The sequence below is a fragment of the Chlamydotis macqueenii genome, chromosome 2 (genome assembly GCF_036417535.1).
Source record: "Chlamydotis macqueenii isolate bChlMac1 chromosome 2, bChlMac1.mat, whole genome shotgun sequence".
Taxonomy (NCBI): Eukaryota; Metazoa; Chordata; class Aves; order Otidiformes; family Otididae; genus Chlamydotis; species Chlamydotis macqueenii.
In genome coordinates, this window is record NC_141557.1 from 155,549,016 (window position 1) to 155,568,314 (window position 19,299).

The 19,299-nt window shown below is 38.7% G+C and overlaps 1 protein-coding gene across 1 annotated transcript; it reads right to left on the bottom strand.

Moving 5' to 3' along the window:
- Positions 1 to 1,727: 1,727 nt before the first annotated feature.
- On the bottom strand, positions 1,728 to 14,829 carry TMEM71 (transmembrane protein 71). Its single transcript, XM_086741502.1, has 9 exons — positions 14,825 to 14,829; positions 13,124 to 13,282; positions 11,848 to 12,054; positions 10,889 to 11,058; positions 9,404 to 9,571; positions 8,809 to 8,884; positions 8,241 to 8,290; positions 7,997 to 8,069; positions 1,728 to 5,419 (listed from the first exon to the last, which is right to left on the bottom strand). The coding sequence occupies exons 1-9, from the start codon at positions 14,827 to 14,829 to the stop codon at positions 5,407 to 5,409; spliced, it is 921 nt and encodes a 306-aa protein (XP_086597628.1). The 3' UTR covers positions 1,728 to 5,406.
- Between the last annotated feature and the right edge of the window lie 4,470 nt (positions 14,830 to 19,299).

Genomic DNA, 19,299 nt, shown 5'->3' on the forward strand with positions numbered 1-19,299 from the left:
TGTTGGGTGCCTATCCAGCTGCTTTCTCACTTCACCTCCTCAACAAGACACAGGGAGAAAATAGGCTGAAAAGCTTATGGATCGAGATCAGGACATGGAGATCACACAGCAATTACCATCATGGGCAAAACAAACTCAGCTTGGGGAAATGAATGTAATTTATTGTCAATTAAAGAGAGCAGGATAATGAGAAATATAACAAATCTAAACCCACCTTCCCTTCACCCCTCCCTTCTTCCTGGCTCAATTTCATTCCGAACTCTTGTACCTGTATGTCCTGAATCAAACCACAGTTTGTTATAATCAGTATAAATGTAGGTCCTGGCTGGCCAAATTTAGTTAAACTGTAGGATAACATATTCGAGCAGGTAACTTCTCACTTGTGATGAGCATAAAAGAGGTATTCTCTGCATACCAGTGACTGAAAAGCTCCCAGAGTGTATCTGTTTTCCTCTGGTGAAGAACAGCTTTGTTTATGACTCAGGGTTAAACTACTCAGGAAGTCAGAAAGCAGTACTTCGGAGCATGCGTTTGCAGCATACTAGTCCCAACCTGGTGGCCTTCATTTTATTTGGATTAATGACATAGTAACAAAGTGTAAAAGCACATGTTTGTAGCACTCTAGTCCTAACCTGGTGGCCTAGCACACATGGGGCAAAGTAGGATAATCATACTGGTTTCTTGTCCATCTTAAAACTTCAGGCTCTTCGGAACGAACCTTATAATCCATGACCTTGATTTTACTAGAAATAACAACACAGTGAAAAGGTGTAATATACTATCCTTGAGTATCTGAGATGTTGTGCTAAGAACCTTGGATGCTCAAAATCTCAGACTATCATTGTAATACGGCTCTCCAAGTTGTGTCTTGTTTCTCAGTTCCAATATATTCAATTGGAAGGATAAGAGGTCTGCCAGACTGTCTTGTTGGCTGAACTCCTGAACCCTGACATAGCTTCAGAAACAAATAATGTCCTTTTTGAGCTTCACTTTCACCACACAAAAATTCAGATAAGCCACATTTTTTTTTTGGCTTAGCAGTATTTTAAATTTTATACACTGAGAATTTTCTGCTACATAGAAAGGGAAAGAATGATAATTCATGAATCCAACACATACACAGACACTGGAAGAGGTTGCCCAGAGAAGCTGTGGATGTCCCCTGCCTGGAACTCTTCAAGGCCAGGCTGGATGGGGTTTTGAGCAACCTGGTCTAGTGGAAGGTCTCTGCCCATGATAGGGGGGTTGGAACTAGATGACCTTTAAGGTACCTTCCAACTCAAACCATTCTATGATTCCATGATTCAATGCTTCCAGCATGGAGGCCTACATGTGAGCCGCTCTTACAATATGTTTCATGCAACAAAATGTTTGCAGCCTGTACACCACTAACACAATACAAATATACAAAATTTGATGTAACTTGCAGGTACAGCATTGTACACCTCCTCAAGAGACTTTTGCATTAATATATTTTCAAACTAAATACAAAATTTATATTTACATACATTGATCATATTGTGTTTGTTATTTTCATGCAGTTAATTTTCACTTAAATTATATGCTAAGAGCTTTAAGTAGTACAGGCCCAAATTGTTAGCATGAAGCAATGTACATGACGGAGATAATATCATGAGCCACATTACAAACAGGAGAATGGAGCTGAGAAAGAAGATAAAAGGTCCCATCTAGCATGCATTCCCTAAAGAAATTAACTTTACCACTTTAATACATTACAAGTTTATTAAATGCATAAAACAATGCAATATAAAATATATTCCTATGTCGTGACAAAAATAAGATTTATAGCATTATTATTAGAGTGCATCAGAAGTATTTTGAATATGTATTCACTCCATCAGTATATACTCATGTAAGGTGCAAATTGATACCCATGCACAAATCTTAGCTCTTAAAATGCTGCGTGTCAGAGTCTTAGCTGGTGGAAATCAGCTGACTGATATCCACTCAGGACCCGAACCCATGTATTTCTATTAATTTCCTATTAAAATATTATTATTGGTTTCAGTTTTGTTGTCCAGACACAGGACTTTCCCCTAGAAACCAATTTAGTAACAAAACAAGGCTTTCATGTTCACATTGAAGTACCAATAAATACTCTCCCCAAAAGCACACAATCTACAGAGTAGGACATCATAAGCTCACAAATAACAAATTCATTGGAATATATGTAATTCCTAAAAATAATCTTCATTATTGGCAACACCCTCAAATACAGGAAGAAATGCAAACAGGAACAACTTTACTGATACGTACATGCCAGAGATAAGGAAAAAAAAAAAAAAGCAGCATGAGAATCTGTAAAAAAGAAATAATATAAAGTGAAGTAACAGTTTTGCTCAGTGTATATTGGAACAGGTTGCCCAGAGAGGTGGTGGATGCCCCATCCCTGGAAAAGTTCAAGGCCAGGTTGGACGGGGCTCTGAGCAACCTGATCTGGTTGGAGATGTCCCTGCTGCTTGCAGGGGGGGTTGGACTAGATGACCTTTGAAGGTCCCTTCCAACCCAAACCATTCTACGATTCTATGATTCTATATTAAAATGTACAAAGAGCTCTACAAAAGACTGCAGTGAATTCACAAAAAAAAAAAAATACAGCAAAGAGTGGATTCTGCAGACCTGGACTAAATGGCCATATCTGTATTGTGTACCAGTGTTGTTTATTCCATTAAAAAAAAAATAAAATAAAGAAAACATGTTACGCACGCTTGTGTAATGCTTTCAGGATAAATACAAAGCAGATTTGCTCACAGACTAGAAACATTATTACCTAAGGGATGCCATAAATATTATCATCATCTTGCTACTATTCCCTTCAACATGGACATTCCTGCTATAAAGCACTACGTGACATATACTCAGGAATGACCCTGAAATTCATCTGAACACAGAAAGAAATAAGAAAGTATAAGACAAGGTGTAATGATAGAAAAATAATAGTAACGAACAGTATGAGATAATGCATGGAGGGTTATAAATCTAATTGTTGAAATTCTTCTTTGATTCTCTTTTTCTAAATAAGGTGCTACACTGAAGTGGAATAAGACTTTAATCACTGGCAACAGAAACATAAAATTCCAGTTGTTTTCTCTGTTTGTGATTTTACTTCACTAGAATTACATTTCACAATTATCCTAGGCTTGATGCTCTAGTTAACAGAAGCTGCAAATACTAATTACCCCTGAAAGTCTGGATTTCAAAATTTAGGTTATAAAATGTTGTCTTCAATTTTTCATCAGACAGATCCTGGCTTCAATTTTTCATCCAACAGAATTGAATATATTATTGTGCCTCACTTCAGAGAAACAATAGAAGGCTTGTTTTTATGTCCATTGGAATATATGGAAGGGAACTGCCAAAGCCAAACTGTCTGGTAACTGAATTGAACTTTGTTAATTCAACGTTAATGAATATCATGGAGGGCAGGTCTTAACAGATCCCGAGCGTGTTATTTTTTAGCTATTGAACTCCAATTGCCAAATTGTCCCAGAACCTCCGTCTCTCCAGATCAGAACAATTCTAATTTACAGTTTATATTTATTAATAGATAGCTTGTAGTAATTCATTTTAGACCAAATTGTTGGCAACTGAATCAGCTTTTTCTTCACTAGCTTACAGTGAACTCATTAGTTTACAGTGAACTCAGGTTTTTCTAGTTTTCAGCATAATCACTTTGATGACTGCATGGTAATTGCAGTCTTAGACTTTTACCTCAGTATAGGATTTAATTTTCCAGATTATTCTTCCAGGAGATTATTTAAGCATTAAAGATCTTAATAATCCTTTAGTTCAAAAACTACACTTAGTAGAGGACCTGTTATAAGTAGCAATAAAATAAGTAATAAAATATTTATACATATTACACAATGATATTTACTCTCAGTTGTCTCCACAAATAAAGTAAATAAACAGAATTATTTAATACTGACAAAATTTTTGAAGTGTATTAACTATAAGTAAATATGAGAATGAGTATTGTAACTACTATTCTGGTTACATAATACATCAGTTTTATGAAGAATAACATTCTATCATCACCATTTATTGAAACTACAAAACCTGATCTTGTTACATCAGATGGTCTGTCTTCATATAAGGTCAATTTAATGCATTGGGCAAAAGTGCAAACTTGGTAATTTGGGTGAAATTTCCCTCTTAGAGCTCTTAATGCTGAGCTACTGATGCTTATCTTTAAAATATAACCAGCATATATTAACACTTTGAAAGAGAAATGTACATTTTAACTTAATTTCAAGTACCCTTTTCCCCATTGCATCACTTACTCAGATTTTCACTGCTAGAAGTACAGCTGTAGCCTACTTGAGCTTGGCTTAGACGCAGAGTCGGACAGACAGTGGTGTTTCAGTTTTGTCAATTCTTTCTTCCACCAGAACCTTTCATTTGTGTGCTTTTGCTGCAGGGTTTTCAAATCCCTGTCATTATGCCTGCCAGCCTGATTGTACCCCATGGGCAGACCTAACTCCTCCACAGGCAGCATTTCACATCTGATTTACCAGCTGGGGCTGTGCTAGCATGGCTTTTAGCACAACAGGGGACAAGTAGACTAGAAGCAGCACTAATTACAGAAAGATTTGGTGGGCAATAGCATCCTTACACATTTTCATCTTTTTGTTGCATGGGAAGATGAAATCCACACTGTCCTAGCTAAAGTGGCATACAGGGAGATAATTTAAGAAGCAGATTATTAAAAGCTTGGAGTCACAAGATAACAGTTTTTGGTTACCCACCAGTTCTATGTGTAATTCAGTCTCTGTTGTAGCAAAGATCCATGTTGAAAAACAGGGCTCAGTGCTTCCAAAGTAAAGTTAATACCTGCAGATCTTGTGTTTTTGTACCTGAATCCAGGTAATTCAGATTCATCATCACTTCTCCATGTCCTGATTCCTGGTTTTCTGGAGTGCTTTCCTTTTTTTCCTCTTTTCTCAATGAGCAACTTAAAGGTCAAAAGGCAGTATACACAAGATACAATAAAGCTTCTGAAATGTTACCGCATGTACTCAGCCACTATCCAAATCCATTATCTTTGACAGCATGTTGTTACAAGAAACTAATATATAAAGTAGTGGAAGACATCAGTTGTCTACCAAAAACCGAATGGGGAATGCAAAACACTTTATACCATCAATTTATTATCAAAATCCCTGTAGGATCCCATGCCTACATAGGACTTCATAAGAGGCCAGAGGTACAGCAATTATTCCACATGACTGCTTTCAGACAGTCACTGAGAAGTATGGCCTCGCTCATAGTTTGACCAGAATAAAAATAAAATTAATTGTATTTTGAAGGAAGAATACTAACAATTCTGTTACTTTTTTTTCCCATAGGAACATGACAATGGCCATGAGGAGGTATCCAGTAGTTTCATGCTGAAGAGCTGAGGAAAATAAATTTGAGGAGGAGGAAAAATGAAAATTGTTAGTGAACTGATTTTGAAATATACAGAGGTAACTACTCTGCTTTTAAGTTTCTATGAAAGGCAAGAGGCAAGCTTGTTTTGAAATGCTGGAGGTCCTGTCTCGCAGTATCCTGTGCCAGTCTGTATTTAGTTTACTCCTGCTAGGCAACAAGTCCCAAGTTCTCCACTGCATCCTGTAGTACCTGCTTTGGTTACTATTGATACTGGCTTTCTAAATCAGAGTCAGCTTCAAAGCTCTGGTGCTGCAGTCCTTACACACTAACTTGAAGAAGTCCCCTATATAGTATCCACTGATCAAATGCCTGCATAGCATTCTAAAATGCTCAGGATGAACATCCTCTTTCTGAGGGCTGGCTGAAAGGTTTTCCAGGTAGCATCTGCAGCTGTGCAGCTGCTTTTATTCACACTATCAGGAACACAAACACAGGCACAGCTCCATTTAGTTCCTTCTTTTCATTTTCATCTTTTCAAAGTAAAGAGATAAAGGAAATAACGGAGCCAGGACTGGAATAGCCAGCTCCAAGTACAAATAAATCAGTGCTTTTGTTTTAAGGGTCCTGAGCTGCACCAAGACTTTAAAATGCTTGAAAAACAGAAACTGGAGATGGAAGATGAGGCTTGACTGAAAAATAATAGGGAAGAGAAGAATCTGTAAGTGTTTTCCAGATATTCTAGATTGGTACATGTTGATGCTCTTTCACTCCTTCAGTGGAACGATACCAAGTTAGAGCAGTAAGGCACATGGCCCTACCTTTCAGTTCAGACTTGGAAAAAGGAGGAGTTGCTTTGCCTGTTACCGAAAAACATGTTTTCTCTGTGCTGAAGCACAGCAGTTGTTTAACAACTTACACTCTCTAGCAACTGTTGTTAAACAATTAAAAAAATATTTCTTCCAAATAAAATAAAAGAGCAGTTTTAGACAGCAAAGTCGAGTAATATGCAGTGGAAACTGGCAAGGGTCCCGCAGCTAAACCTTCTTTTAATGAAAAGTCCGGGGAACCTTTCTGGCATTCTTGAACCCTATTTCCTAATAGGACTTACCCCAAAATGTATGTAATTCTTTCTAAACTTAAACATGTACTCACCAATCATTCTTTCTTTCCAATTATTTCCTGGAGGGGAAAAAAAAAAAAAAAAGCATACATCTTTGTATGCCCTGATTTAAACCACAGTTTGTTATAATCAGTATAAATGTAGGTCCTGGCTGGCCAAATTTAGTCAAGCTGTAGGACTACTTGTCTGAGCAGGTAACTTCTCACTTGTGATGAGCATAAAAGAGGTATTCTCTGCATACCAGTGACTGAAAAGCACCCAGAGTGTATTTGTTTTCCTCTGGTGAAGAACAGCTTTGTTTATGACTCAGGACTAAACTATTCAGGAAGTCAGAAAGCATGCGTTTGCAGCATACTAGTCCTAACCCGGTGGCCTTGATTTTATTTGAACTAATGACATAGTAACGAAGTGTAAAGCACCATCCCTGAGTATCTGAGGTGGCTACGACCCTTGGATGCTCAAAATCTCAGACCATCCTTGCAATATGGCTCTCCAAGTTGTGCCTTCTTGTTTCTAACTTCGAATACACTCAATTCAAAGGCGAAGAGGTCTGCCAGATTGTCTTGTTGCCCTTGGGATACATCGAACTCCTGAACCGTGACACAATTTCAGAAACAATGTCCTTTTTGAGCTTCACTTTCACCACATTAAAAATCAGATAAGTCCAAATGTTTTTAGTCTCAACAGCATTTTAGATTTTATACACTGAGAAGAATTTTCTACTGTGTAAAAAGTGAAATAATGATAATTCAGAAATCCAGCACATACAAACATGCTTTCAGCATAGAGGTCTATGTATGAGCTTGCTCTAAAGATATAATTCAGACCTTCTAAATATGTAAGACTTTTTCTCCAGAAGGATTTAGAAGCTACAGCTCTGTGCAAAACTTTGAAATAAAGTGATCTGAAACAGCAACATCAGCACCTTAAATCAACTCATCAGAGTTGTACAATACTTCTTTCTAAGACATTTATCAGACTACAGTATAAGCCACAGGAAAATCTCTGTCCTGAACCTAATGGTGCATTGGGTTAGTAAGGCCAAGACATACCCATTCTGTAGTCCCTGGAAGGTGGCGATGTGGCTGGCAGCATAGTTAGCTGTTTTAATTTTTTCCAGTCAAAAGTACAGGCCTGGTTTGGTGGATTGGGAGTGAACTTCAGTGCAAGGCTTGAAAGCACGTATCTGGATTCCTAAGAAGTTACTGTCCTTGCTCTCTCTATTTACCTTGGTATTATGGCATAGTAGGTTTATCTTTCTTTTCTGCTAACAAATAGATGTTAAAACACTTATTGCACATTATGAAAAGAGAGTTTTTTCAAAACAAAATAAGTAACAGGAAAAGCCAAATCCTGCATCAGTAACCTCAGATCACGCCTTCTATCTTTTGGCATGAAACAACAGAAAGAATCTCTCCTTCCTCTTCTTGCTATAAAATTTCTAAATTCCTCTATTAATTGCATGACACTGGTGTCACTTACTAGAACTTAGCTGTTTTGAAAGATGTGTGAAGACTGAAGAAAGATGACACAGCAGCATCTTGGGACAAAAGACCTGGGAAATTTACATACAAAATCCTGTAACTGATTGAAGATTACATTCTGTCCCCATATGCCCACATATTGCTCTTATTAGCATCATCAAGAACTGTGGCTATAGATAGATTTTGGTCCTCAAACGTTAGTAAAATATTGTGTATTGAACATAAAGAAAGTCTGTACTTACAAACTAAAATTATCAGCAACAAAGTGGCAGACAATCCTCCCAAGAAATATCTGAGAACATAACAATACCCATAAAGGTTAGAAAAATCCAAAGGATGCATATTGGGTTAGTAGAGGTGAAATCTGAGTGGGAGGAGGAGAGAAGATTCTTGGAGAGGAACCCTCCGCACTCTAGTAGGTGAACTGCAATTTGAAACTTTAAATTACTTAAGCTATTGAGGATAATTTCCTAGAAATAAAGACCTCAGCATTTCCAGACTGAGGAAAACACCCATACTGGTCACTCAGAAAAGATGTGGATCCATTCTGATTCTTCTCAGCCTTTCAAAACCCCTGTCCAAGCACACTTGACAAAGTAGTTGTCATATCTGTGAACATATATATTTTTTTTTTGGTTCATATCTATATAGCTCAGATATTTGCCTGCATTAACTATCATGTAAAAACATATTTTCACAGTAAGATATATCTAACTTTAGAAACATGACCCTTATTTTATGTTTTATTCAAGAGGTGAAATGGAGTAAGCATTAATATGAGAAGCAACAAATAAAAGAAATAAAAATTACCTTGTACATACTGAAAAGATTAAACACGTGATCAGTGCAACCATCTGGGAAAGGACACTTCGCACTGTGCTGCATTCTAAAACAAAAATCAAGAAAATAATTTTAATGAGTTTTCAGCAAAGTAAATATGTGACAGGAGGTGTCTTCAGCCTGTGAGGCCGTTTTCTTCAGGTTTTTTTAAAGAGAATTTGCCTAGAGTGATTCAAAGCAGAAACCTAATTCTCATGCTGTGGCTGTCTCTCAGGAGTCTTTTTCCCCTGCAACCACAGAGAGACTGTGCCCTCCATGCTCACAGAAAGTAAGCCTTTCTGAATAATTGCCTGTTTCAGTTTTTGTTCCCATAGCCTTTTCTCCATTTTCATCTTAAATTCACTTTTTTCTTTTTCCATTTATCCCTGAAAATAGTGGGGGAAAGATGTGAGCAGGGAGGAGTGAACAAATAAATACTAATTTTAAGATTTTATTATTTTTAATCAGACATTTTAAAAGTATGTTTCAGGAAACAAATTATGTTCTGCAAGAGGCCATATCAACATTTCTAATGTGAGTATTTTCAGTTCACTCTAAGTCATATTGGGATAAGAATGTAACATACCTGCATTGCTCAAAGTCTCTTCATTTGCATTTATCATACATGGAGAGCACGACTGTGAAGCACAAAATGCTTTCCCAGGCTGAAGAAACTCCTCATCTTTAGTGAGAGAGGCTCCGTTAGCTGCTGGAGTATGCCTTCGTGGCACATGGCTATAAAAGTCTGAATCACCTACAAAAAGTGTGTATGTAACTGAGACCGCGCAGAACAAAAGCTTTGAGACTTTTTGTTAATGAATTTTATAAAATCATAGACTCATAGAATGGTTTGGGTTGGAAGGGACCTTTGAAGACCATCTAGTCCAGCACCCCTGCAAGGAGCAGGGACATCTCCAACCAGATCAAGTTGCTCAGAGCCTCATTCAACCTGGCCTTGAACATTTCTAGGGATGGGGCTTCCACCACCTCTCTGGGCAACCTGTGCCAGTGTTTCATCACCCTCATTGTAAAAATTTTTTTTTTTCCTTATACGCAGTCTGAATCTACCTCCTTATATTTTAAAACCATTACCCCTCATCCTATCGTTACAGACCCTGCTACAAATTTGTCCCCATCTTTCCTGTAGGCCCCCTTGAGGTACTGGAAGGCTGCTATAAGGGCTCCCCGGATCCTTCTCTTCTCCAGGCTGAACAGCCCCAACTCTCTCAGCCTGTTCTCATAGGAGAGGTGCTCCAGCCCTTCTTATCATCTTTGTGACCCTCCTCTGGACTCGCTCCAACAGGTTCACATCCTTCTTATGTTGGGGGCTCCAGAGCTGGATGCAGTACTCCTGGTGGGGTCTCACCAGATCAGAGCAGAGGGGCAGAATCACCTCCCTCGACCTGCTGGCCATGCTTCTTTTGATGCAGCCCAGGATACGATTCTCCTTCTGGGCTGCAAGCACACATTGACGGCTCATGCCTCGCTTTTCATCCACCAGCACACCCAAGTCTTTCTCGGCAGGGCTGCTCTCAATCCCTTCATCTCCCAGCTTGTATTGACAACAAGGTTGCCCTGACCCATGTGCAGAATCTTGTACTTGGTCTTATTGACACTCATGAGGTTCACATAAGAGAAAAAAAATTAATTAGTTAATCACAGAGAGGTTTTCAAATTGTTAGGACCAGGGAATTGGCATGTTTAGTGTATGACAGAGAAAATACGCAAAGTAAAGACAGAACTGCATTGAGTGTAATGCAATGAAGTTATTAAAATAGTCAGGTGAAAGCAGACAGAGACAGTTATTAATGACACCAGCATAAACACTGGTGATGACTTTGGACCCAAATTCAGTCTAAAAATGCCTTTTTGGCACAAAGGTCTCTGTGGACTCATGCTCCATTTTAACACCAGGAGCTAAATTCACCACTGACAATTCTGTCATTCATCTGTCCTTTACCTGCACATCTTGTCAGACAACCCCTGCAAAAAAAGAGATACCCAGCCCCACTGAAAATAGACAACATAAATATGTTGTAGCTGAATTACTTGGTACCTGGTCAGGGCTTACCAGTATCACTCTGACTGGCTTCTAGTTTACTGCATCCATCAGGCCAAGGATCATCCACATGGGAAGAGTCCATATTGCTGAGGACAGTGCTGCTGAGCCATGAACTGGAGGCACCGAAACTGAACAAGCTGGAAAGAGAGCGACGGATTTTCCTCCTTCGCCTGAATACGCTAGAAAGAAAAGACACATTGTAAAGGAATACAGTTAATTACTCTTGTTGAGTAAGGACAGAGCTCTAAAACTTGCAGGACTTACATGAAAGAACCAGGTTCTGGGTGCTGTTCCTAGCTCTGTTCTTGACCCTGGGTATGCCACCAAGAATGACTGCTGCACACTGCAACAATGTCAGGGAATGTAGTAGCAGCATGGCAATATATCATGCTGTTGTGATACTGGATATTGTGATACCAAATTATGCTACAGTTATTGGGCTCTGACACCACTGGGAGTGATCTCATGCTACTCATGATTTTCACCCTACCATATCCCATTTGGTGCAGCCTGAATCCACTGTACTTCAACTTTTTTGAAATACAATTTATACACCTTCCTAAACTGATGTTCTTCTAAAATCAAGAGAGATTTTTCCCTAAGTAAGAATTCCAGGATCAGACCTTTTTATTTATATATACACACACACACACTTTTTTTCTTATTCCTTATAACATCCCATTGGCAAAATGAGCTCTTTTTTTTTTTTCTTTATTGCACACAACTCCAATTACAGCAACAACTGTATACTGAAGAGTTTTTGGGTAGCAAGATTAGACATGATTGAAAACCAAATTATTTCAGTCACTGCACTCTCTAAACTCAATCAATAGAAATGTTCCCATTAAGAAGCAATGCTGATCTTATCCCAAGCAAAATGTAGACAGCCACATAGATACATCCAGATAAGTCCAGAGATGTGGAGGCAACGGCCAACATTAAGTAAAATCTGCATATAGTTCACTTACCGAACTAAATTCTCTTTATATGTAACACTTGTTTGGGACGGTGTCAGTGTTATGTTGCCTGCTTCATCAGACAGAAAACTGTCTTCTGTCAAAATGTAGTAACCATTAGAAAGCAGTCGACGGCTGCGGCGACACGTGGCGCCCGTGAGAGGATTTGTGGAACAACACTCATAGGCAGAGTCATCGTCCAAAAAGGCACAAGCGTAACTGAAAAGGAGAAATGAAACCCTCTAATTTAGTGAATGTCTAGACAGAGCAAATCCATGATTTAATAGTAATGAATTTACACTACCAGCTGATGAAGGCTGGTAATGATCTAGATTTAAACTATGTGGATATAATGATGTTACTTCTGGACCTAGGGGGTTTCAGCCTGCTAGAGAATGTGCCTGAATGTGCACTTTCCAGAGCTTTAGATTACAGGAGGGCTTCATGCCAGGTGGAGCCTCTCATGAAGACATGGAGCCAGATTGAATTGAGAAGTGCGTGGTGCATTTCAGCGCTCTTGGCAAGGAGCCCTGCCAGATCTACACCTACCTGGAGCTGTCAGAGGCATTTCAGTATGTTGCTTCTCTGAGTTACTCTGCATGGCGCAAGCCTGAGTGCCCCTGAACCAGGCAGGATTTATTTGCTTTTTATAACCTAGCCATAATTAATGAAGATTTAAGGATACATGACTTTTAGTTATCACAAATTCTAGGATACTATGCAGCTAGAACAACATGGGATAAAGTCTATACATGGTGATAACTTCATCCAGCACTGAAATACGATTGACTTTGAGATGAACTATAGCACAGAAAAATGTACTATGTGGTATTTAAAATAGAAGCGAGTAGTGACAGAGGTGAAAGAATCTAAATGTTGTTTAAATTTTACTTGCTTAAGTAAAATTGGCTTTATGGTTAGTCCTTTCTCCTCAACACCTTTGAGTTCCAAGTGGCCATGCAGTGACATCCATGGAAGGAAAGGAAGACACTGGATTGGTTCAGTGGCTGACATGGGTTTCAGCAGCAGGTTTAACTCTCCCATATGGCATGTCACAGAGGGATACCATAATTTCAGTGGAGGGAGAAGCAGGTTGAACAGAGATACTCCAAAACCTTTTAACTGCAAAGCCAGTGCTTCCAATCTCCACAGCAGTACTTCTGAACTTCCATTTAAAGCAGTAATTAAATTAATATCGGCACTACAATTCTAAGTGCCCCAAAAGAGATTTTACAAAATCTCCAACAAAATAAAAATAAAATTAAACAATTATAATTTTCCTCAATACCTTGGAAAAATAGGTTGTGAGAAGCTGCGTCTATGTTCTCTGTTAACCGCTGTTGAACCTGCAGAGGTGAAGGCCAAATAAGGAGGAGTCAATATCATATCTGCTGACAGGTCTTCACTGACAGGTACCCTGTGCATATCAAAGAGATCATAAAAGAAGCTAAAAAGGAAAGGAAATTAAGGAAGAGATTAAAGGAGACAAAACAGGTGAAAGAATAGGGCAAAAGCATAGTGTTTACAGGAAACTCATCTCAATCAGGACAACACAGAACAGAGCCAGCCATAATCAGATACTTGTATTCTGCACAGCATACAATGTAGAGAGAAGTAATTATGGACACAAATGGAATAGCTGCAGTAATTTTAATGGTATTTTCCCAGAAATCTGCTTCATGCCAAAAGAGTACCTGTACTGGCAATGGATACAGAGTAGAATGGAAGGGCCACCATTACCATTACGGTGTGTTTTTCAGATGAAAATTGCAGACATAGCACAGGAGGCATAGGGATAGCGACAGTGACAAGATTTGACAATAATATTGTGGCAGAAGACCAAGGAAATAGGATTTGTCTGGATTATCATGGCTCAAGTCTGCAAAGTGCTGCCAGATGTTCAGCATCCAACAGAATCAATGGTACAAAATATGAGCAATGGCTATCCATAGGGAGAATTTATGTCTGTTACTACAAGGAAAGATAAAAGATATGTTCCTCCCCTAATTTAACTTGCCTCTCCTGTCTCTTTAGAGCATCATGCTTACTACACTGTTAGTAAATGCCCATTGTTCACCTACAAGAGGAGACAGGTCTAAGAGAATTTTTTTTTCATGTTAAGTTACGAGCTGAGACAAATAAAACGCATGAAGATCAGTGTTTGCACTTTGGTAATCTTGTTTATCCTAATTTGGAGCTCATATGTCAGTCACAGCCTGGATGTGAAGGCTGAATAAGCCTTGGGACCAGGCAGGGTCACCAAAGAAGGGAAGTAAAACATTCCAGGGTATTTTTTACTAATCTGTCCTATCACCCTACTCCCATACATGCTGTTTCTCCTACACTTTGGGAAAAAAAAAAAGGCATTTCACTTTATCATGACAAAATTATGCTCTAACCCTTGCAAAACCAACTTGAGAAGGAGACAACTGGAATAAATTTTGTGGAGGTACAAAGAGATCAAGTAGCATTGCTCAAAATGCCACACGGCAAGTTGTACAAAAAGTGACAGTGGTGGTGTATTTCATAGACTGACATGTTGTAGACCTATTTTTTTTTCATATAAAATTAGCTCCTGAAATAACTTATATTATTTTAGACAAAATAATGATTTTTAATGGTGCAAAAATATACTCAAAAACAAGATATTGATCCAAACTCTAAAAGAAAACAGAGGAAGAACTCAACGGGCGGTTTGTAGATCTGGATATAAAATAAAACCTACAAAATCCCAAATCTTATAGTCAAACAAGATCCCTTTCACATCGATTTTTTTAATCGAAAGTTCAGACAAATGTGCACAAATTTACTTGTTCCTGGTGTCGATGAAACATGTGATATTCTATACATCTTGAAAAGGACTCTTTCATACACCTTGGGATAACAGGCTACATAGATTATCTGTAAAAGAGTTTAAAAAGAAACAGAAGTATGTTTGATTTTGTCTTGTTTGAAAATCAGGATGTGTAAGGTATTATCATCAATATACGTCATATTGTTAGTTATAATATAGTCTCACTTACACAAAAGTGATTGATTATAAGGCAAATTTGTTTGAAAAGGGATGCACACATATACCTGAGCATCAATTATACCTACTTCAACTCTTTAATAATCTGAGAGTGAAACTTCCCAGCAACTGAAACCCATATCACAGTTGCATTGCATGTGATTTTCTCAGTTATGATAATAAAAAGTAACAACCACTAAAAAAGAATAACTTTTAAAAATAGTAGCTTATATATGGGTAGTGCTTTCATTAGAATGCGTTAACACATACTGATCAAAGTGGTAGACCAAATCACAGTCCTTCCGTTACTAATTTGAACTGTCTCACAAATTTGGAAGGTATGTCTCTGCAAGCACAGTTTATCTGCCACCCTCTGCAGAAGTAAAATTTAAGGTAAAATAGAGTATATGCGTCTGTTTATAACTGAAAGTGAGAGACATACATTGGCAAATATTTTACTGGGGAGGCGATGACTTTCTGTCTTTTGAAGAACGGTTAATAAGCAGCTGTAATTCACTTTCAAACTATTTTAAGTAATGAGAATATCAAGCTCCTGTAAAAAGTCGCAGAACAGGCAGTCCAAGGGATTTATTTTCTACCCTTGATCATGAAAATTTTTGTCTTGTGCATTAATAAAGAGGGTTCCTGAAAATCATAATTCAATCAATGCTGGAGAAAGCATGGAAACATCACGTGGTAGTGTTCTGCTTTCATTTAATATTCAGTTCCATTTCTGGGCTATTAATAGTGTGAGAAGCTATAGTAACAGTATAAGCAAGCCAAAACAAAGCATCTCAACCACCACTGTACAATGAAGCAGTGGTATCGCATCTGTAATCCACAACATAAGCATCAATGTAGAACCTTTAAACTATGACATGAAAAAAGGTCAACAGCTTTAAGAAATCTCACTAGAAGTGAATTTGAGGTGAACGCGGCAATGTTTTATGTCAAGAACTCAAACAAAAGTTTAAGGAAACAACTCCCCTTGAATTTCAAAGCACCCAAAAGCCTATGTTGTAATATTAAAAAAAAAGTCACTATCCAAAGGAGTCAGGTTTAATCACCTTTCCCTCCAAAAATCAAATTAATCTTTAAGTTAACGATGCCCTCAACTTGTAGCCAGCAATCCCCTGTCTGTGTTTACATTCTAAATATTTACATGAGTATGTACCATAATATAGTGCTAACTATTAAAATAGCTGAAGCCTAGGCAACCAGTTTTATTCTATTGTACCTACCAAACACAAGAGTCTACAATGACAGTTTTATTTGTTCACACATATCAGACATTTTAGAAGAGCAGCCCAGTCTTTTCTCCCTGCAGGTAAAGACAACAACATTCAAAAAAATACAAAACTTCCTGAAGAGCAGTATAGAAATGAGTCCAAAGCTTAGTTATTCCTCAGCTGACAAATATATTAAGAGATAAATATGTGTAAAATCTTCCAAACCTGGAAAATCCATTTCACTATTAACACATCTATGCAAAAAAGTTTCTCATCGTCAACGCGAGAGCATCTGAGACGTGAAGTGGAGGGTGCTCTTTCTGCAGCTTCCAGCAAGAGATGAGCCCTGGCTCTTCAGAAAGGCAGGTCTATGAAGTCCTCTGTTTCCTTTTGAAAACAGCCTGTGCAATCAGCGGCACAGAGGCAGAATGAGGTCATGCTTCCTGTAAAGTAGCCTCACAGCAGAAGCGTTAATTTTGAAGAGCAAACTGAAGATTAAGATTAGCCCGGTGAATGCTCTTGCAGGCTGTTGAGAAAAAAAGAAGATACACTATAAACAACATTTTGCTCCACTGATGATATGGAGAATAAAGCAGAACCTTTTCTCATGAAGAAAATTGACACAGATTTTTGTTTCAGCTTTACTTTTCTACCTCATTCAAAAAACTTTATGTCCAAATCACTCCACTTGTTGAAATACTTGTGAGCCTGATAGGCTTTGATGTAGGAAAATGATCCAGCTACCAAAAAAATCCATGTATTGTAACATGCCATTTTACAAAAGCATTATTATACAGAAGATGCATTTGGTGAGAATTCAGAGTTGTTTAAGTTTCACAGCCAAAAACATTATTGCAAATACGTACCATGCAACATTAAGATAAATTCCTTTGAAAGGAGAAAGGAATAAAGGCATTTGTAAACATATTCATTGTTCCACTCTGTATGTTTCATACTATATAAAGTATCAACGCATCATACCTGAAAGTATACAAAAATAAAGTCAAATCCATGTCAGAGAAATGGAGCCTGAATAAGATGTCCTGGCAATCAGAATGATTTGGCTGTAGAACTACTACACACAAAAGTAATATAAATCAGCTGCTCGACACTGAAGAATGATACAACCTTAGGAAGCAAAACTTCATCTCCAGACAAATAGATAAAATGTCTGTATGTATCACTGACAAAAAGAAAGCATAAAGCTAGTAAAATATGATTGATTTGATTTAATGATAGGGTGTTTATTTTTCCTTGGAGGAAAAATATTTCCACTGATAACAAGGGCATGTAAAATTCTCACCTCACAGAAAAGGAAACAAAAATAGAAATTAGGCAATTAGGATGTTACAAAAGACCTTCTGTTTGGGAGCTAAACTAAAATGAAAATTTTAAGGTCCTTTTGCTCAAATGTGAAAACACAGGGCCATGTTTGTTCTTCACATCACTTCTTTTAATTTAGTTGAATTATGCCAAAGAGGAAATTTAGTCTAACACTATTTTCATGGATGCATGGGCTTCATCACAGTATGATTTCCCTCGCCACCCTATCTCTCTACAGGCAATGGACATAAATTCCCAATGGTCTTTAAAACTAGGTCACCCTGCTAAGGGACTTCTGTACATGCACTGGCTTATGGCACAGCTTACTTCCTGCGAGTATTTCGGGTTTCTTCTCATGTTCTTCTCAACAAGAAACAGTTAATTCTGAGCTTGGGCTGCTTTTTTTGAAGGACATTGATCTTTCATGTTTGTCTATGTAGTTAAAATATATTGTGTCTCTATCATATTTAGACTTAGAGGTGTTTTGTTTTTTAATCCCTAACATTAATACCTGAAACTCACTGTTCCACAAGCTTTTGATGCATAAACTTTGTGCATTAGTGAATATTTCATAGATAGGTGCCAGCCTATAGTTTATACACACACAGACAAAGGTTTACATACAGCTTTTTTTTGTTGCCCTCCCTGTTGCTCCTCAAATTGCCCACCCCATCCCAAGCTCCATCTCAACCATCAGATTTCAAATTCTAGGAAAAGAATACAGCAACAAGCTTGCGGTGCAGTAGGTTCCTGCCTGTTGCATACATTACATGTTCAACCCTCAAAAGGAAGGAAATAAGAAATTACAATACCGAATACCACCTATCTTTCTACTCTTCTCCCAGCCTTACTCTAGTTTCGAAAACACTACAAATAAAGGAGAAAGTATACTGACAGTGGAAAACATTGTGCTGGGTCTGGGCATCCACAAGAGGTGAGGCTGGGGCCCCAAGTTCCCACCAGTATCGAGCCTGAGCATTTATAACTGGTAGGCAAATGAACACAGAGCACATGTATATGCCACGTATGTATACATACCTACACAGCTGCCAACACAGATAACTCAGACAGACATACAGAGCACTCACACAGACAGCATTGATGGCCTCCTCCTTCTCCCCTCTCTGGCTGAACAAGATGGAGGTTCACTAATGAGAATATCCAGATAGATACACATCTGTACAAGCTGGATCCCTCCAGCCGCTGGGCTCAAACACTGAGTCTGCTCAGTAGCTGCTCATAGATCCCAGCCTCTCCAGTTGCTGGCACCTGGACATACAAGCCCTCAGAGCCTCAGCCCCACTCCAGTTGCTGGTGCAGGCCATCACACACACACACAGAGCTAGCCGGGATGCCCCTGGCCCTCAGCAGCCCACTCCCCATGGTGTCACCCATAGAGAAAGCACTGGCCATAACATGTCCCATGTCCCCAGGCATCAACTCTCCTTAGTCCCAAAGGCGCTCTCGTGTTGATCATCTGGGTGGGTTTCATGCTTTGACACGAGGGCTGAGGCTCTTCTGGGACAGCCCTCAGAGGGGCCCAGACAGGGTGACCCTTCCTCTGAGTCCTTAATTTGGGTTCCTCACCCTGTGCTCCTCTGCGCTGGTGCAGATGGGCCTTTGATGGGCTGACAGCTCCTGGGATGGGCCTGGGAGCAGCTGGGGTAGAGTATTATTTGGGCTCCCTCTCCTGCCCTTGCCTCTCTGTGCTCCTTTGTGGGTGTGGAGATGGGCTTTTAGCATGTACTACACAATAAGTCTGCCATCTCAGCAACTCACTGCAGTGCACTATTATGCTAAACACACAGTTTTCAAATAGAGTATTTTGCCAGGTAGAGTGAATTGAGTGGCCATGGTGGAGGGAGTAGAATGCTTATTGACTGAATGCAATTGAGAGTAATT

Coding starts and splice junctions, on each gene's coding strand:
- TMEM71 (XM_086741502.1), bottom strand. Junction 12,055..13,123: donor TCACAACCTATTTTTCCAAG/GTATTGAGGAAA, acceptor TCTCCTTTTCAG/TTACGCTTGTGCCTTTTTGG. Junction 11,059..11,847: donor TATAAAGAGAATTTAGTTCG/GTAAGTGAACTA, acceptor TTTTCTTTCTAG/CGTATTCAGGCGAAGGAGGA.